At 37.1% G+C, this 21696-nt stretch overlaps 1 protein-coding gene across 1 annotated transcript; it reads right to left on the bottom strand.

Moving 5' to 3' along the window:
- Positions 1-1218: 1218 nt before the first annotated feature.
- Positions 1219-8788, bottom strand: CTSO (cathepsin O). Its single transcript, XM_007437873.4, has 8 exons — positions 8591-8788; positions 7702-7810; positions 7218-7357; positions 6250-6417; positions 5699-5820; positions 3430-3593; positions 2954-3046; positions 1219-2073 (listed from the first exon to the last, which is right to left on the bottom strand). The coding sequence occupies exons 1-8, from the start codon at positions 8729-8731 to the stop codon at positions 2039-2041; spliced, it is 972 nt and encodes a 323-aa protein (XP_007437935.1). The 5' UTR covers positions 8732-8788; the 3' UTR covers positions 1219-2038.
- Between the last annotated feature and the right edge of the window lie 12908 nt (positions 8789-21696).

Here is a 21696-nt window from a genome sequence, read left to right as displayed (position 1 = left end):
ACACACCTAGAAGCACTGGATTGGAAAAACTTATAATATTGTGTAGACTATTAAATAATTTATGTATATGTTTATTTATGCATAATATACCGTAGGTTTTAATATATAACTATTTCAGTTAAGTCATTAGAAATAAAATATAGAGATGAGACAACCAGCTCATACTTATCTGTTTTATTTGATTTAGGCTGGCCATTTCTGATTACTGTGTTAGGCTTGCAATAAAGATACGATTTTAGGTTTATTACATTTTTAAATTATGTCTTCAAATTTCCTTGGAAAAGCTTACCCCTGAAAGCAGTACAAAAATGTTGGGCTGGAGAAAGGAAGAAAATTGCACTATACATTAAAAAAAAAACCTGGAAGAAATCAGAGATTTGTACAGGATTGGCAACAATATGCCAGAGGGGAATTGAAGGAAAATGTTATGAGCATGTTGCAAAATTAAATTTTGAATTAATGTTTTTTTTAAAGAAACCTTGTGCCAATTTTGTTATATAGAAGTTAATTGTATCAGGAGAAACAGAACATTTGAATAGAAATGGGATACTTAAGAATTATGTGGGATAGGTCAAGAATGATAGGTCAAAAGGGATAGATCAAGAATGAATGGGCGCTGAGTGAATGTGGACTGAATACAAAAGTAAGTGACCAGTACAAAAAGTTGGGATAGTATGATCACAGAGAGAGAATGAATGAAGACTGAATTGCAAAACAAATGGGTGAAGGAAGAATGATTTGGTCAAAAAAAAGATGGAGGGTATAGTTGAAGTTGGAGAAAAATGGTTGGGTACAGTTGATGAGATCCTCAAAAACAGAGAAATTTAAATAACAAAAGGCAATAGATGAAGGAGTGTATGGCTATAATCAAAGCAAAATAATTGCAAGATAGAAAGGTATAGGGAAAGGTTTCATGTAAATTAGATTTAGTTGTGCATCATTTTTGTTTCTTGTGCCTTTACTTTCTTTGGAACATAGTTTCTTACTTTTCTGCGTTACTTCAAAAGGAAATAATTTACTAGGTAAGCATGTATGTATGCAAGTTATAGGAGGCCTTATCAAACTTTACTGATGATGAAATAGACTTGCCTTGCTTTAGGAAGAGTCAGCTAACCCGCAATTATAATAGATTTCTATCTATTTCTTTCCCAATTATTACTGAATCAAAATAGGAAATCATAATGGGTAGCAACTTTTTAAGTTAAGATGCAAATAAAGCAAGTTTCTTTTCTATTTATCTTTATTGTTAAAAATCAGATGATATTGCAATGAATATATAGAAAGATTTTTGTATGACTTTTTGAGACATTTAATTAAAACTAATTATTAAGCTATTAGAACTATTTCAACTGTGATCAACCATTAATAGCAAAGACTTCAAAACTCTATATATGTGCAAAAGACTTCCACCCCCCGCCCTCCATTAGCCAAGTTGGCAATTCTAATTATTGTAGGGTTCTATTCAGTTCAGAATCAAATTCATCAACAGAGACGCAAAAACTACATTGGAATATGCCTCTAATCCCCAAATGATGTTCCAGTAGAATATAAAAAGTCACAAACCAGAGTGGAAATAAATCTCAGTAGCAGCAGAGTATCAAAGAAAACATAGTTTCTGAAAGAGTATTTTTTGAAGTTGTTTCATACATTCTGCAGCATAGGCAATATGCTAGCACAGTGCTTCTCAACCTTGGCAACTTTAAGATGTATGACTTCAACTCCCAGAATTCTCCAGTCAGCCATGCTGGCTGGGAATTCTGGGAGCTGAAGTCCACACATCTTAAAGTTGCCAAGGTTGAGAAATACTGTGCTAGTAGATCAAACAGTAATTCAAAACTTTTGGAATAAGCAGATAGGAATAGTGCATGTGGTGCATCTTGTGAAGACAACACCTAATTCTGCGGGGCTGGCTGGCTGATTCTTCCAGGATCCAAGAACTGATATTGTCTGAATGCTGGCAACAGTCCTCTCTTGACAACAAAATTCATTGTTATAAACTAGTGCCTGCGATATTTGCCACAGATCCTTAGCAGCCATTTCACACAAATACAGCAGAAACGGAATCAGCAATACCTAGAAGGCAAGAAAACCAAATGACCATTTCATCTTTAGAGAAATCTATTGTGTCTGTTACATAAAAAAAGTATGTTGACATTTCTCTTGCTCTTAACCTGAGTAGCTTACAGAATAACAATACAACATCCCCAAAAAATATAACACAAAATATAAACATGAGTTAAAATAAAGACAATAAAACATTCAAGTTAATACACCTTAAAATAACCCATACAAGAATTAAAATCCACAGTAATACAACCATTCACAAACATCAATTCACTGTACACAGGTTCTTCCTTGAAACTTTGACAGCTGCACATTCTACTCTCAAAGGCCCTCCAGAACAGTTCACTTGTTACCACCTTCTACAAGGCCACCACAGTTGGGCTAATCAGACACCTAAGGGGACTATTTCACAGTAGCGGAGCCACAATGGAAAAGCACTGCTTCCTGGCTTCTGCCTTACTTCATAGAAATAAAGGATCATTAAGAGCTTTTCCTGTGATGATTCTTCAGCCCATACCCTTCAATACACATCACTGGTGTTTCCAATAGCTTTAAGCATGCCGACTTTTTCAGGGAAACAGTCTTAGTCATTTTTCCAAATGAACAAGAAGTACCTCCAAGTGAATATATACTAAGACCAACATGTAAATAAAAGGATTTATAATTGCATGACCACAATTTTGTCCCAATATATGACTGAAATATAATTTTTAAGAAGCTGAATTTAAGTGTAATTAAGGGTCTAAGTTATACTCAGGAAGGCATTTGGACAGTCTCCAATATTAGATATTAGATAACTTAGTTTTCCAGTGTACAAGATACCTGCCTGAAAAGAAAGTTTTGTCTAGGGGATCATTCATGTCTGCATCCAATATAAATCAGAACTTACCGCAAATATTAGAACCCATTTTAACATGAGCATAGCCATTTATTCCCCATGTTCGTCCCCAGGAGTTCCGTACGATCCAGTAGGGAATGCTACCTGTAAAATGATTTTGTTAAGTATTTAAGTATTTGTCTTTAAAAAAGAAAAAAGATGTCTGAATCTGGTTTCTTAGGGTAGCCAACTCACAACACCTCAATATGCACATGTGTATTAAATGCACAGATGCAGATTATATACAATGTCAAAATACAAGCTTCATAATACAAAAGCTGGAGCAAAGGGATTAAACTGAGAAATTAAGCTTATAATGTGATCTCAGGCATAACAACAGCAATTTGTTATAGGGTTTGTACATATGTATATTTATCCAGCCACAGAATGTATGTAAGGACTCCTCATATATAGCAAATGTAAACTATTTTCCACTGAAGTAAATAAATAAGTAAATAAACTCAGTAAACTAGCAAATTAAAGTTTACCTGTTCTATCAAAACCGGTTATAACTACAGCATGATTTGGTTCCCCACTAGAACAATGATGTTGTATGATACCACCAAGATAATCTTGCCAGCTAAGTGCATCTACAATTACTGCCAAAGGACCCCATTTAATCAGCATCTTCATCATTTCATCTTCCTGGCTGCTGCAAGACACAGAAATAATCATACACAGTCAGAATGCAATCAATCATCAAAACACTACTCTGCAATAAAACAACTCTGGTCAACCAGTATCAAGAAGTTGGCCATTCCTGGGTCTATTGAGAATTGGAAGCAACTTGTGCCAGTAAAAATATAGTAGGAAATATTTACTATTACTGCACCAATGATTAAATAGAAAATTTTGTTGTTCCAATGAAGCAGAGAATATGGAATATGTATAATCACTTCCATAAATTTGATCCAAATCCAGTAAAACCTTAATGGAATGGGCTGGGGGAAGGGGGGGTGTCCGTTAAAGGCAAATGTCTGTTAAATGCAAATTTACATAATGTATGAAAAAAATTATAATTTACAAAACGTTCAAAATTTATATACAATTTATTTCAATATGTTATGTAAGTGAATTATGTAATTCGGGTGGACTGATTCATCAAACAAGCTTTTCCACTATTTGGTGATGAAGTCAAAAGCCAGATTTTGTCTGCTGTATCCAAAGTCTGCCGAATTGGGGGGGGGGGCAAGGAGGCAGTCTGTTAAATCAAGGCTTTTTGTATACACATACTTAACAGAGTTTAGTTCCCAAGCAGAATGCCTATCCAATCTGTCTGTGGTTTCACAATTGCTTGAACCACTTGTTGAAAAGATGCATGTAACAGATTATTCTACATGAGTCTGCTCTATATCCATTCAGCAGCCACAGCTGCATTTTCAGACAGTTACAAAATAGAGGAACTGAATGTTTAGATCTGATTTTCTTCTCCTCAACTTGGGGAGTTCCTTTGCTTGCCTGAATAGGACTGCTTGCTAATACATGTATCTACTGGGCAAATCTATTTAGTCTCCAAAGAAAGATTTATTTGCTATACAACTTCTCACACAGTTAGGAATTGTACCAAAGCCCATTATTTTTATTATTTATTACAGCATTTATATGCAAACAATTCCAAATAACTCTGTGTGCCTACATAACGTTTTTTTAAAAAAACAATGTCAAACATATTAGCTGTAGAATAAAGGCAGCGATTTTTAAATACTTTATCGATGTGTGTTACAATAGGCACAATTTTCTTTGAACTGATTATTCAAAATTGTAATGATAGATGTTATTTAGCTACTAAAATTGTCAATTCTAGCGTTATTTGAATAAACGCTTTTATTCAACATGTAAATGTTAGTTGAAAATCATTAACAATCAACCAACAAAATAAGTATTTTAAAATATTTTAAAATATACTGATTGGAACAAACAAAAAGAAAATGGATACTTTTCATTTATACACTGGTATTACTTAATTGTTTATACAGATTTATGAAGAAATAAATATTGGTTTTCAACTATTTGCAAACATTTGTGATTTCTATTCTGGTTGTTTTGGTGCAGTATTCAGCTATATAACCCCAAATAGCCTTGTTGTTTTTGAAGATGTTTTCAGTATCACTATTTATTCTGGCCACACAGGAAAAGAGTCAGTAGACTGTAAACAGTACCAATTCCTTTTTATGGACAACTGGGTAAATGTATAACATGTATCTGTCTCTTCATAGATTGACCTGATTTGAAAAAGATGGTATTTCCCACATACTTTTCTGCATTAACAAACCATTCTGCTTTGTCATCAGTAAGTGTCCTACATTTAAAAGCAGGAAGAGAATAGTATTAATTTTTTTGCCACAAGTATAATGGATAGAATTTATTCTGACTGGAGTATCAGGGAACTCATTTAAAGTTCTAAGAAGGATGGAGAGGGACAGAGTCCAAACTGCTAATAAACTGTGAAGTAGCTTTGTATCATCTCAAGAGTAACTGTTAAGTTTTTACTGTGTTAATGATGTTCACTCATTGTCAAGCTAACATTTTATACCTTTGAATACATAAAAGGATGCAGACATTTTAAACATTATACATATATTTATGTCACTCAATACACCAACTCCATATTGGTAGGGATCCAATTTTTGAACATGACTCCCACCATCCCTCATCCTTATCTATATAGATCAGATGGAGCTGTAACATCTAGAAGGCCAATGCTTTCCCACCTTAAGCAGTCAGGAGGAAGGTATAAAAATATTCATTAAATGTTACCTTAGATCATATGCAACGTAATCTGTTATTGAGATTCCAAAATCTGAACGTCTGAAGTAATGGCACAATTCTGTATGAGCTTTAAACAAATACTTCGAATCTCTCACCAGTCTCACACGTGTCTTCAGGAAAATAAATAAGACCAATGACTCATGATTAAATATCAATATCTTTATGCTTTTCAAAGTTATCTTTGATAGGTTCTTTGCAAAAGGGCCAAGGTAATATTGCAGTCAAACAAGTGAAATTCCTTTTTTATTGTATTACATACTATGAACAGAAAGAGATCAGGATCCCAGAACTGTTCTTAATTCCTGTTTTCTTGAGGATTTTGTGGAAAATATTATTTGAAGAACTCATGTAGTGCCCTAGGCACATTATCAATATAGCCATTGCCAATCCACTTGCTTGCAAATTCAGTGAGGCATTTGGAGGAATGCTCTGGACTAGTCTGACATTAAGTTTAGCCAGAGATATGTTTTTAATAATTCTCAGATTTCACTTCACAAAACCTGTTCACTTATTAATAGAGATTTTAAAGAAATCAATACCTGATTTAGCCAACTCAGCGCACTAATGATTGAACCACCACTGCAACCATAATTATTGTATGAACAGTCAATGACTTGCTGTACACTGAGTTCTTCCAAAACATTTCTTTTAATTGCATAAGCAGATTCTATTCCACTAACAACACTGAAAGCCCAACAGGCGCCACACTGAAAAGAAAAAAAGCATGTGCATTATTCTTTGAACAACATAGTTTAAGAAAGCATGTTTATCATACATATTATGTTATACCACTGCATGATATGGTTTTACAATGTTTTTCTGGTTATATACTGTAATCAATCTACAGGTAGTCCTCGAGATACGGCTGCAATTGGGACCGGGATTGCCATTGCTAAGCAATGTGATCATAAAGTGTGATGTCACGTGACCACATTGCTTAGCGATGGCAATCCAGGCAGTCCCAGTTGTTGTCGTAACCCAAGACGCACAGATCATTAAGCAGGGAGCTGAGAGAGTCCCAGGTAAGGAACGCGAGGGTGCCACAGAGGGGTGGGGGAAGCCCTGGGAGGTCCAGCGCACGCCACATGCAAGTCAGGAGAGGAGGTGCTTGGTGCAGTGTGAGCTCAGAAAGGCTGGGGAATGAGGGCGTGGGGTGCATTGCAGGGAGGCCACGGAGAGGGTTACATTGATGCTTGTGTGTGATTGCAGGGAGGCCTTGGAAGAAGGCATGATCTCTCACATATGTTGTAAGGATTAAATGAGGATGAGGGAAAGAACCATGCAAACTACCTTTAGCTCCTACATAATAAACATAAATTAAGTAAAAGCTACACCATGCAAACCTAATGTACAATTTATCACATCACTGCCATGGAAATAGAGAAATATCCTTGCTAGCACTAATACTACACTCCTCATATTACAGTGCAAGGCTGCCATAGAATTAAAGTCTGTATGTACAAATTTAGAAAACTAGGATTAAATAAAAATGAAATTCAGAGTTTACCTCTCCTTGATATCTCACTTCGGTAACAACATTCTTGTCCCTCCAATCAAACTTTGCTGGCAAAGGTGAATCTGTTCCCTGTAATGTAACTTGAGGAACGTATCTGGGAACTTTAGAAGGTCTACTTTGTAGGTAAATAGCTTTAAAATAAAACAAATTATTTATTTATTTTGGCTTTGGCATAGCTACGATCAGCACAGATAGCTTGTTTTGAAAGCAAGACGCTAGTATCCTTTCAACTCAGTTAATACCAATGTGACCATTTTTCTCTTAGAGATAGGAGGGCTGATTATATACTTAGCTTTCCAGCATTATGGAAGCTGTGGTCCAACATATATGGAATATTGTTCAAGAATGCACTCTCTTTGTTTTTCTGAAGCTGCTTATAGACTAGCTGGATAATATCAAATCCCCAGAATACTTTCATTCAAGATAAAGTGGTACCACTGGCAAAAAGTACACTTGGTCATATAATGCTCTGTACCTTTAAATTCTTCAGGAAATAAGTGAGAAAACTGATTTATTCCATACAAAGCAGTAATATTGTCACCGAATGATAATGAATTCCAATGCTTAATTCTCTTAATGGTTTCCTGGAAAAATAAATATACAATATATATAATTATAGCCAAAGAATTCTCAAATAGCTACACTGAAGCCATTCCACACACCTCTGCTTTCTGCCTACTACAGACTTTTGAACCAAACAGGGATGACAGCACTTGCAGAAATTAGTGAGTCAGTTTTTCACTGTGGGACCTTTCGTTAGAATATTTCTGCATCTCAAGTCAGCCTATTGTCCTCAGTTCTTCCTAATGCAGCTCTCTTGCATAGCTTTCCCAACCGTTTAATTTTTAAAAAATATATATTTTTATTTCTAACACATTTAAACCGGCCAATAGCAGTAGCTCTCTGGGCGGCTTACAATAAAACCTGCCCGACTCAATCGGACTTCTATTTAAGACCAAACGAGGGGAAAACGGATTAGCCATCTCGTACGAATCCCCACGTTAATGTAACGACTGTCCTTGCTTCCTAATCCCCGTGTATTTAAATGACAAGCTCTTGGGAAGCCGGGCCGCTGGCTCTGCAACTCCCGCATGAACCCGATCTTCAGAGGCGAAGCCTCGCAGCTGAGCGAACCGGGCTGGCGGAGGAGGGTGCTCGGTCCCCCGGAGCGCAAAGAGCAACGCCGCAGGCTGAGAAACTCTTAGGGCAGAGCGATGCAGCAAAAAGCGGCGGAAAAAGCGCGAGGAAGCCGAACAGCCGAGCCTGCGGACTGAGCCTGCGTCCGGAAAGGGTGGGGAGCGCGGGTGGGTTTCCCGCAACGAGGATGCCAGGAGCTTCTTTTGCGCGCGCCCTTCCGTACCTACCCGCAGGGCGGCTTCCTTCTTCCACTCGCTCCCCTTGGGATTGAGAAGGAGGAGGGAGAGATTTGCTGTGGCAGATTCGGGGCGGGAGCCATCCCCGAGAAAGGGAAGCAGGAACAGGAGGGCGCACGGCCGCAGGATCATGGAGAGCGGGCCGCGGCCTGAAGCCGCCCTTGGCCTCGGATTTCCCTTTCGCTTTGCTGGCCCCTCCTCCTCCTCCTCCTCCTCCTCCCGCTCCTGAGCTCAGCCTGGGGCGAAGGCCCGGGGTATCTTGGCTGGAGCAGTTCTTTGTACGCTAATTGTTCTTATCGCTTGAGTACGTGGAAAGGTTAGAAAGATGCCAAAAAGAAAACAAACAAACAAACAGAAGCATGTTATAGAGCACACATACACAAATATAAACAAAGCATTAAACCTTGACCACATGCTGATCATCTTTCCATTTTTAATTTTTTTTTTACTGCCTTTGAGTCAGTGTTAACAGTGGAATCCTTGGGGTTCTCTGAGTGTGGTTGTTTTCGTGCGGACGTTTCGTTACCTGGCAGTGCTAGACTGAAGATGTTACCTTGCCAGGTAACGAAACGTTCGCAAGAAAACAACCACGCTCAGAGAACCTCAAGGACTCTGCAGTTCAGCCCTGAACCACATATTAGCTTCTATTGGTATCAGTGTTAACACCTGGCAATTGCTTGGACATGTCTCCCTGCAGTTTCATTGGCAATATTTCAGAAGTGGTTTGCCATTGCCTGTTTCCTAGGGCTGAGAGAGAGTGACTGGCCCCAGGTCACCCAGGTGACTAGAAGTTACAGTTTTCCTGGTTTGTAGCCTGATATCTTAACCACTACACCAAACTGGCTCTCTATGTTGCAGGCGAAGGGCTGTGGAGGAGTGTGAGCTGGGTCCGACTACGCTGAGCCAGATGGCACCTTTCTATCCACCTGCCAGCTTCTTGCTCCTCACTGTCTCCGGCACTGGTGGATTGCGTGCTTTTTGTTGTTGACCCAGAAAGGGAAGTATGACTGATTGTACTTTACAAATGATCTACTGTGTGAATAACAGCCCCTCAGATGTGGTGCCCTTGGGCAGTGCACAGAGTGAACAACCATATGCAGCAGTCATACTTTGGGTAGTGTTATGTGAACCCTTACAGCAAGGCTGTCCTGACTGAAGAGGTTTTCCAGGGAGCTCCCACTAGGCAGAGCTGTCAAGTCCACAAAGTCCAAACCCCAATTCAGAAGAATTCTCATGAAACCAGGCCTGGTTCAGATAAATGCTCCTTTATTGTGTGGTACATGCAGCTTGAAACAAAACATTGCTAAAACTAAAGCCTGGGTAAACTTCCCTCTATTTATCCCCCCTCCCCTTGTTGCCCTGGTGCCTCAATTCCTTTTCACCTGGTGATGACCTCTTTCCTTCCTCCCATGGATACATAGCTCCTTCCTGTCCATCAGGCCCGCACTGGCCTTGCCTGCAATCAGGTCCGGCCTCATTGCCCATATAAGGTTAAGCTCCTCACCATCTCCCATTACTACTCCTATTACAACCATTAACTACTAGCCCCCCTCCCTAGTCACAACTGGCAGAAGCAAATCTATCAAACTCCCATTGACTGCTATGCTTTGTAAAGTAACAATTGTTGGTTGATGCAGGTTCTGACATGAGCACTTCTTTCCACCCAATGTCACTCACTATGTCTACATCCTAGAAGATTCCATTGTGGACCCACAGAATTGAACTGTGACCACATTTACCTGGTACATTAATCATGCACATCTAGTGCAGGAGCAAAGTGTTTACAGAGGGAACACAGAAAACACTAGCTTGGCAGAAGCCCAGCAGAAACCTGGGGGTCTGCCTGTCTGTTTGGTGTTTCCCATGTTATGTAAGAGTTTGGCTTGGCTAGATTCAAGAGCAATGTGACCAAGAGAATGATAGTGGAATTAGCCTGTACCATGTGTGTTCATGATTTTATCTTTCCACCATAATGAAGATGACAGACAATTGTTTAAAAACATTTATAAGGTGTTCTATGTTGTTGTTGAATTAGCTTCCTGATAATATCATAGAATTAAAGTTTATGAGGGTTGGCAATATCTAGTTCAACTCCCTGCACAGTGTAGAAATTTACTATTGCAGCATCCCTAACAGATGGCCATCCAGCATATGCTTGAAAAACCCCAGTGAAAGTCCACAGTATTCTGAGGCAGTCTATTCTATTGTGAATTGTACTTACTAATAGGAAATTCTTCCTGATGATCAGCCAAAATCTCCTTCCTAATAATTTAAACTTACTGTTCCTTTTCTCGCCATATGGAACAACACTGAACAAGTCTACTCTGCTTTCTTTATATGACAGCCATTCAAATACTTGAAGACAGATATCATACAGTATATCCCTCTGTAGTCTTCTCTTCTTCAGGCTAAACTTACCCAACACCTCCAAGTATTCTTCATAATTTTTTTCGTTGAGTCTCCTCCTATCTTCTGGACATGCTTCACTTTGCCTATGTCTTTCCTAAAATGAGATGCCTAGAAGTGGATACAGGACTATGACATAATATAGAGGAACAATAAATACTTTGGTAATTGGCACTATATTTATGTTAATGCAGTCTAATCTTGCATTTGTGTGTGTATGTGTATGTGTGTTTTGCTAGTGCAACATACTGTTGGTTCATGTTCAGCTTGTGATTCACCAAGACACCCTGATCCTTTTCACATACACTGTTACTCAATATCTTGTTGGCTTCTGCCCACTGTTCCAGCTTAACAAGATCTTCCTCCACCCTTAAACTGTCCTGTAAGATGTTTATTTTCACCCCTATCTTTGTGCTGTCTGCAAATATGCTGAATAATACAGGACCTAGAACAGAGCCTTGCAGTACATCAGTTGACACCTCCTTATCAGTTGATATGAATCTATTGACATATACATGTTGAGTGTGATTGTTCAGCCAACTCTGTATCTATCTAATGGTAGTATAGTCCAGCCCACCTTTTGCTATCTCCTGTATTAGTTTTCATGGGATATTTTATTTAATGCTTTACTGAAGCCTAGGTACACTGTATTTACCACTTTCTTGTGGTCTCTGTATCCAAAAAGGGGAGTGGATTGGTTTAGTATTACTTGTTCTTGATGCTGGCTCCTGACAAGCCATACATTGTTTTCTAAATCCTCACAGACCAACTGTTCCAGAATTTTGTTCAGTGTTGATATCAAGTTATTTGGTCTATAGTCACTGGGTCATCTTTTTTCCCTTCCCTTTTTGTTTTTGAAGATAGGAATAACCTTTGCCCTTTGCCAGTTCTCTGCCACTATGCCTGTCCTCCTTGATTTCTCAACGATTACAGAAAGGAGCTCCAATATGATGTGCTTCTTCAAGGCTTGCAGATATAATTGGTCTGGTCCTGGAGACTTATTACTTTTTCTTAGTAGTCATATGCTCCCTAACCATATTTTCCTTGGTTTGCCACTAGTTCCTTGTGTCAATTGTTCTGCTTTAGTCCCTTTGAATACAGTTTCCCTTTAGGAAGAAGACTGAAGCCAAGAAAGAATTGAGGAGCTCTAGTCTCTCCACATCCCTTGTCACCATCTTATCATCTTCTCCAAGCAATGAGTCCACCCCTTCCTTTTTTCCCCCTCCTACTACTGACCATTCTATTGTTTTTAGTGTCCTTGTAAGCCTAAGGTCATTTTGTGTGTTAGATTTTTTTTTTTACTTTATTTATTCAAATATTAGCAAATTGCTAGTATCCTTCCTTAGTGATTGCTCTTAGCTCAACTGAAAGTTCCCTATGCATTCACTATGGTTTCCTAAACTGCCCCCTATTTTTATTTCTCATTCAAATTTTATTTCCAATATATTATTTTTGAGAAGTTCCCTCTTGCATTCCTTATCTGAAGGTTTCTATCCATGGAGCCTACCTAGTATTTCGCTAAACTCGTTGAAATTTTCTGCTTTAAATCTAATGTGCATGTAACAATAATAATAATTTATTAAACTTGTATGCCGTCTGACTCCCAATGACTCTGAGTGGTTCACAACAAAGAAACTACAATGAAACTGATAAAAGAAGGTAAGCATGACAGACAAGATGAAATGAAGCAAGGCCTGGGTGAATAGCCAGGTCTTCACAGCTCTTCTAAACAACAGCGAGGATGTGGGTGGGGCATCTGGATCTCAGGAGAACTTCATTCCAGAGGGCAGGTGCTGTTACCCAGAAGGCATGCTTCCAGGGTCCTGATAGATGCTATTGTTTAATTGAAGGAACCTGGAGCACGCCAACCCTGCAAGATTGAATTGGCTGGGCAGATATTATGGCAGTCAGGCAAGAGAGCTTCCCATTGCCCCTTTTCCAAAAGGAAGTTGGTCACTGTAAACATGCCCTTTGGCCAACAGCCCATGATGCAGTAAGAAATAATGATAATTCACCTCTCTTATCACCATGATGTAGGCTTGAGCTCATACCCCTGCTTATTCAGTTTCATTTATCATCTTTTTCCACTGGTGCTCCACTCATCTCTTCTGCCACTTCATCTTCTGAAGGTGCTTGGTATCCAGAAAGCAATCTGGTATCAGCTGACAGAGGCTGTTCTAGGTAAATTGTGTCACGTGCTTGGGTCACCATCTCTTGCTAGTGGCTAACCAGACACTCAACAGAACTGACTGCAAGATTATTGGGAGAACTTTCCGGAAACCATCTGGATCCATGAGATATCCGGGGCAAAGCATTTTTATTTATTACAGAAGTCCTGGGTGGCAGCCAATCTGAATCAATACAATCAATATTGATAATAATTCAAGAGGTTTAGAAGTAATGAGACTGGACCAAATTGGAACTTAAAATATGTTTTAATTGGATATATTACCAGTCTGCAGTTTTAGGCAATCCAAATTCTTTTTGCAATAACTCAGATGGTTTAAAAGCTTGTTTGTCAATAAGCCAAAGATTAATACAGTACTTATTTAGAATTCAAAATATATGCAAACTAAAGAGCATCAGGATTTCTAAACTCAGTTTCTCATGCTGCAATGGCTACATGCTAATTCTGTAAGTCTAAAGTTTCTATTCTATACCTGTGGTTTTTAAAAATGTCAAATATCAGTGAGTTCAAGTAGGATTAAGTGTGCTTGCCTCTGTGTTGAATTATGGCTATTATGTTAGAAATCAGTGATGGGTTACAAAATGCACATGCACAACATTATTACCTCACATGGGTATAAATAATTTGTGATATTCGTTAATATTATACTTGTAAAAGGTAGCATTGTAAGGATTATTAGCCCTTATATTTCTCTCTTCATTCGCAGTTTTCATTAATGGATTGGTGTACTTTGTTCATATTAATTTCTCAAGGAAAAATAATTCAGTTGTAGTTTTTTCCCCCCCTTTTATTCTCAATTTAAACTCAGTATTAAGAATGTTACTCTTTTAATATGTTTGCATGTTTTAGAATGGCTAGATACTCTATAATAAATAATATTTGTTTTGAATTGAATTGTTCTAATTACATATTATTTTAATGATTATCTATTGTTCTGTTGATGTGGTTTTCTATGGTCCTATGACTGAGAATAAATTACGTATGCAAGGTCAATTGTAAAATTTAGTAAGTAGAAATCATTTTCTTACCAGACACTTGGGGGCACCATTGTATTTTAAACACATAAGTGTTGAAGGTTGTTCAAAATTGTGGCAGAGGTACATGGATTACAGGCTGAATCACAAACTGAGAGGAAAATCTAGAGTAAGGCTAGCATTTTTCTGAATTAGGCCTAAATATAAACTAAACAGCTATATCAAATATATTTTGTTTGCGAAAACTGAAAGAGGACATTAAGACTAAAGTATGACTGCTCTTTCAATCAGCATTAATTTTAAAGGGAGGAATAAAATGATTTTTGTCTGAAAAATGTAGTCTGATTACTGTAGTTCAGGAAACTGACATGGAGGCCCTCTATGTTAATGCTGCTTATAGATGTTTGGCCTACTAATATCCAAATGTAATTTATGTTTCAGTTACTATGATATATCTGAATAATTTAAATTCTAATAAAATGGTTAGATTTTTAATTAGACTTAAGAGCTGTTCAGAAAGTAATATAGTTTTGGGGTCATGAATATAATTAATAACAAATCAGCAGGAATTTTATCCCATTTTAAGCAATTTGCCTGGGCACTTTAGAAGGCTGAAACAAAAAATGAATCTAGATTTTAGCTGTGTTGAAGGCAGTTGTATAATTGATAGTAGTAATTTTTTTTTTTTTTTTGGATTATGCATACCTATAAATGCTAGTGAATTGTCTTCTGTTGAGTATAACTGTCTAGGAATGGTGAAATCATTATAGTTACACCTAGGGACTGAATGAATCCTAAATACCTCCAGATAACATAATTATATACATAAAATATAAGTGCAGATGATGTTATCTGGGAGTCATACCTCTGCCTTGCATGATTTTCATTAAGGTGACTGGTCCTTATCTTTCCTATGGTGATGATTAGTAAAAGAAACTGGTTAACTACCAGTGTTCTTTGTATACTGAACATTGTGCAGAGTCAACTAGAATGGGCTGTAAGGTTCATGCTGACTTGATGAGCTAAACACAGATTAGTTTTTGAAATCTATCATTGGCTGAAAAATTCTTATCAGATCATTGACAATTAATCTAGATTTATTTCAGTTCTTTGCTGCATAAAGTTAACATTAGCTGGCTGAAAACCACAATAAGGCAAAATCTGCTAATAGGGTTTTTGGTTACATCTTCTAGTCATTCCTGTGTTACTTATATCTCAGAGTAATCATGTTGCAGAGCAACATTAAAAGGTAGGTAATAAAAATAAAATGTAGTAACTTGGAAGTTTAGAAAATATTAAGAATTTATGTGAAGACTTCAAATTAAGCAGAATCAAAACATTATATAAACACTCAAGTAAATGTGTAAACAAATTTAAAATGGCCTTTTAAAGAGGCCATGGTTTTGAAAAGAGAATATGATAGTCAGCAGTAATGATTTTTAATACAATAATAAAAGTTGTTTTCAATCTTCTCTAACAAAAAGTTAAATATTCTTGATTAGAATAGTAAACTGCTATGCTTAGCATGGTTATCCCAGAGTTTACCACTGCAATAAAGAGGATAGGGATAAATAAGCCAGGGAAGAAAATGATGGTAAGTATCAAAAAGGGGACTTTCTCTGTTATTGGTATTTTTCTGAGTGCAGGTTGTGAGAGCCTTGTCACTCTCCTATGCTGGGGTTAGGGAAGAGCGCTAGGTGAGATGCCCCTTGGAACATAGTAGGAACTACCAAAACACTACCTCATAAACAGGAGTCAAGGCATAGTTGTAAAGACCCAAGGGGCTTCTGGTAGAAGAGGTCTGAGATCTCCAGCCTTCCCTCCTACATACTCAGTCAGGTTCTGTTACATCTATGCCCATAATAATATGAAACATTTTTGAATAAAATTCTGCTGATATAAGTGGACTTAGAATTGGAACCGGCCATGGCATATGGCAGTGTTGTCCAAACTTGGCCACTTTAAGATGAGTGGAGTTCAACTCCCAGAATTCCCCAGCCAGCCATGCGTTGAAGTCCACACATCTTAAAGTGGCCAAGTTTGGACAACACTGGCATATTGGTTTTCCAGGGTAAGTTCTAAGTGGATTTTGACCATTTAGCTAGTGAGGGTTGCCAGAAGGTGGGAAGAGAAAAAGAAGAAAACAAAGAAAAGACTCAGTAACATAATAAACTTTTAGACAAATGCAATCAAATTCCATAAGAGAAAGTACAAGAAATGTTCCCAGATGATTAAGTTATTATTTAGATTCACACATTGAACAGTTCATCACAGCTAGTTCATACAACCTAATGTAGCAAAAACAAACAATATTATATCCTCATATGATATGTGAAGCACACCATTGCATTGTTGGGTTTTATGTGAGCATTCACAGGGATGACAGTAATTTAAGTCCTCTTTAGACATTAAAAGATGGATAACCCACCCCTTCTCTATCCGATGTTCATCAATATAATCTGTAAAGGTGGTTATAATTACCTTGGGTGAGCATGTTACATGCAGCTGCAAACCCTCATGATCTAGGATTGTGTCCCACTGAGGATTATAACTAAAAGGAGGAGTCATGCCAAACTGAAACAGGACATGATGTTTCTTCCTAACTGTTGCTATCATTTTGTTTCTGGCAGAATTGGAAATGACAGTTGCCTCTTCAGAGGGGTTAAATCCTGCTAATTTTTCCAATAATTAGGTTCAAGGGCTTTATGTGATTGTTCAGCAATGCCCAAACCAAATTTTGTTGTTCTTGTTAACAACAACATTAATGCTTTATTAAACTAGTAAGCTGCCTGACTCTCAGTGACTCTAATGAAAAATTCCACCAGCTACATGACCAAAGTAAAATGTAGAAAAGATATATAGATCTGTAAAGTTTTTCTTAAAAGAAATGTATGTTTAATGACATACTGAGATACTCTTCTGTTTGTTTGTTTTCATTCTTGACTCACTATAGTCATTTGTATCAATGTATGAAAATGTCCCAGTGTTGCAGCTCTTATGCTGGTGAACATCATGGTAATTTGTGTTTGAATCCCCTGGATAGATCCCATAATTTTCACAAGGAAGTTAATTTGTTTGAATCCCACCACTGACTACATCTAATTATGAACACCCCAGATCATATTTTGCAAAACTATATTTTGCCTTTGGATTGCTGGTTTATTTATCTTTTTAATTCTATTTTTGTAAACAGCCCAGAGTCTTGAAAGCTGGATGGTATATAGCTATATGTAAATAAATAAACAATTCTATCCATAGAAATTAAAGTAGCAAATTTACACTGTGTTAGCTGCTACCATGTTATTTAGGTATTTATTTGTTAGATTTATACCCCACCTTGTCTCCATAAATATGAAGCTACTTACATGGGATCTCCTTTCATGTTATCCTTATAACAACCATATGAGATAACTGGGGCTAAAAGGCTATGATTAGCCCAAAGTCACCCAGTGAACTTCCATAGCTGAGGGTGGACTTGAAGCTGGTTTTCTCCTGCCCTATTCTAATATCTTAATCTCTATATCACACTAATAAATAGTTATTTTGTACAATCGGGGAAAATTAAATTTAGCCAATTGATTTAAGTAACTTATTGGACAATTCAAACTGATTTATCTTTAGTTTCAAAAAATAAAATTGAAGTGGGCTGTTTCAGATTTCCTAATCTTGTATAATTTGGAAAGTTGATTCAATTTAAAGGTTTAATCAAATTGTCCTTGAATTAGATCTTGAAATAAAGCATTTGCACAGTCATAATAGGTATATTGTATAGTAATTCTTTAAAAGCAGTCATAATATATTTGTTATGTAAATCACATGCATTTGTGCCATGTGATAGCAGAAATCTATCTTCTACAGATAGAAGAAATCTATTCTTTATGTTTATTTATTTCAACTGATTTAGGTAAGCTTGTGTATGTATGTGTATGTATGTATGTATGTATGTATCAACATATTCTTAGATCTCTGCTAATAAGAATGATGGAATGTATACAAGTTTATTTTAAGACATCTAACTAATCTGAGTTTGCTTTGTAGATATTCTCCTGCTTTAATATGGTGAATAGTTGCCTTTCTTTTTAAAATGTTGCTTATTGAGCTAGGACTAGGACTTGAATACATATGTCATGTCTTGCTCTCTATAGTTGTATAGTTGACCTCAGACATTCAGGGCTAGTAGAATATCAAAACTGCATGTATTTTATGTCCTTCACTTTTATAAGCAAATACTTATTTTGCACTGATATCATTCTGCAAAAATTTGAAAAGACAGATCAAATATTATTGGATACCTATTATTCAGTTGTATACACCACCCAATCTCTCCCAACCGCAATCCACCTGGTCCCACACAAGGTCCCAATCTCCCCACCAGCTGTTCTACTCCTGGCACTTTGCAGCTGTGAGGGACCAGGTCCTATCAGGGAATCACTACAGCCCTGCTCTAATCTCCCTCCAATCCCCCCTCCAGGTTAGGTTGGTAAATAAAAGCTCCGACCACTGGATAACTGACATAAGCCCAATTCCTTGGTCAATGGGTGAGGAGGCCCTGACAGGATGACATTCCAGAGCTCAGCCTCCAAGTCAGCACCTTGGGGCTGCTGGAGTCTTCCCAACAGAAAAGAGGGCCTCTGGATGGACTGGTGCTCCCAACAGCACCCTGACTCTATGCTGCACCTGGTCCAGGGATCACACCCAAGTCCTCTGCCTCAGGCCAATAGCAACACAGAGAAAGCCTAGTATTTGTAAATATCATGGCTCTAAGTCTACAATCTGCTCTGCAGTGTACATCGCTTGGGAGTACTATTTTACAAACTTGAATAGATTTGTCCATTATGACCATTCCTGCACAGGGTTAAGCTGTGTATGACAGGAACATAGTGTTGGCCTGGGGCTGAATATAACTCTGTACCTGCTTTTATGGGATAAATGACATCAAGAGACGAGGCTTAAAGGAAAAAATGCCTACCTCTCAGCAAAAGTTTCACCATTGATATCACAATTTCTCTACAGACATAGAAAAATTATCTTCATCTCCTACTGCATGGAGATAAATGCTTATGCAGGATGAAGCGAGGAGCATTTCATATCGCACAGGTCCTTTGATTTATTTTCCTTTTAAACAAACCAGTGAAGTTAATTTTCCAAATGCCTTCCCCCTTCTCGCACCATTCACTAGATAGTCATAGGCATAATTCATAAGTGATTAATACTAAACATTGTACTTTGATTTCATCCATTTTGCTTTATATGATAATTGCTAGTCTTTTAAATGGATAGCAGTGTCAAATCAAACAAAAATATGTTATTTTACTTATGAAGTGATTAATCTTTTTTATTTGTCACCTAACGCCTGAAGAGAGAGAGAAAGGAGAGCAAACATCTTGGAAGTTTAAGTTGTAAATTACAATCAATAAATATACAGTTAATTTAGTTCCCATTTATTATAACATTTTGCAGAACCACCACTTAAACAAGTTGAATTGTAGAATCCAGTGTATGTTTTATGAGAAAGGACTTCTCTTGCCTTGTCACAATATACTAGAGACAGCAACTGGTGATTCAGTATTTCAGTATTTTTGGCTGGATAACAACAACAACAGCATTTTCCCAGGCCTTTACATACCACACAGCCTTCCAGCATAGGCTTCCATCTCAGCTCATTCCACAATTTGCACTTCTAACATGAAGCCTTGGATGTATATGATTAATGTCATTTATCCATTCCATAGTATATCACTCAGTTCAATGTCTCATAGAAGTCAGGTAAGCCCATCATGAATTTCCCTTTCTGTTCCTCCACTGAATCAGAATTCACAATTGAATTGCCACTGAAACAGAATTCACAATCACAAGTTGTTCTAAACAAAGTGATGGAGAATAGGCCATTTGCTACACTGTAATGAGGATTCCTAGGATGAGATCAATGTCTAAAGCAACTCTGCTTCTTTTATTTTATTCAATCATTTCCAGAAGGAACTGGTTCTTCAAAAAGGTATTTGTAGCACACACACTTTCCTCACAACTATGAAGTCTCAACAATCACAGAAGGCAGTTAGATTGGGAAATAGCTCAAGGACAATGCCACTGTTTATGCTTCACGGTGAACATGGATTAGACTACAGCCCTGCCTGGTCATAGTCTGTCAACAGCTACACTTAACAGGCAACCCTATCTACCATGACTACAAGTTTTCAGTATGCATGAATCTCATGAATGAGATTGCCAAAATTTCACAAGACTTAGAGATCTTGCAAAAGTTGAGCCATTTCTAATTTTTTTTAGTGTGCCCTTTATCAGAAAAAGTTGCTAATTCCTATGCCTTTACACAAGGAGAAGGCTGTGATTATGAGGTACATACCTTTTCCATATCTATCTGATATAGACCTCCAATTATTTTTTGTGTGCTTATACAATTTAATGATTGGGGTGAATGTTGAATTTGTTAAAAAGGAAGTCCCTTAATAGTATTAACTAGTTAAATTGTATAATGAGGTATAACAGCTTCTTTTCCTTAAGCAAGTAATATCAGATCCTTCCATTTGTTGGAAGCATACAAGATAAATGGCGGCATTGAGAAATAAGATGAAATATTAAGAGAAGCAATTGATAATAATGTTTCATGTGGTGAAATTATGCACCCAAAATTAAGACTCATTTTCTAAATACCAGGCTTTGACATTTTAGACCATATTGGTAGGAAGTAACACAACCACAGCCAGAAGGGAAATAAGCATATATACCCATAGGAAATACTATTTTTGGATGTGTCAGTTACCCTGGCATGCATACAAATTATACTGGCTCATATTTTGAGATAGTCTTTTTTGACATGAAGAAATAAAAATAAAAGAGCAACATTTATATGGAAGCTGCTAGCTTTCAGTCTCACAACTTTCTATTCCTCAAGTTGAAAATAATAACAGCAAAAACTAGGGCATAAATTACCACCAGATTTTTAAGCAAAGTAACATTTCCCATTGTAACTGAACTATTGTTACTGATTTTGTTGTGGTTTAGAAAAAGCTCCTGCAAGTTTGGCCTTGAATATTGAAAAGGAAAGAAAAAAGACAAGATGATTGATTTAACACATATACACACTCTTTAAAACAGGCTAAATTTAAAAAGAGAATGTAAATTATGTAGTATACTGAATACATATAAATTCAAGGTGGTTTCCATTCGCTTCACTTTGGTGAGATATTAATGCAACAGAGACTTAATTATCAAATTGTGAGCTCTTGGTCTATACTGAAAAGTCTAATATGATTGTTTTAGCTAAGCCATTAGCTTATCAGTTGCCAGACACATTTATAATTTTGAAGTACACTGTCAGATTTCTCTGGGACATGATGTCTCCAGGGATCTTAGATGGAGAGTATTTATCTTCAAATAATTATCTAAGGCATAATGCCTTTCTCTCCTTTTATTAAAATACAAGTCAAATACAAATTTTAATAGGCTAAAGCAATATTAAAAGGTTACAAAAGTATAGCATAGCATAGAATTTTTGAATCAAATCACTCATA

The sequence above is a fragment of the Python bivittatus genome, unplaced genomic scaffold (assembly GCF_059951505.1).
Source record: "Python bivittatus isolate LINGU-HERP-01145 unplaced genomic scaffold, Pbiv_v1 ctg000070_np1212, whole genome shotgun sequence".
Lineage (NCBI taxonomy): Eukaryota > Metazoa > Chordata > Lepidosauria > Squamata > Pythonidae > Python > Python bivittatus.
This window is presented reverse-complemented; position numbering and strand designations above follow the sequence as displayed.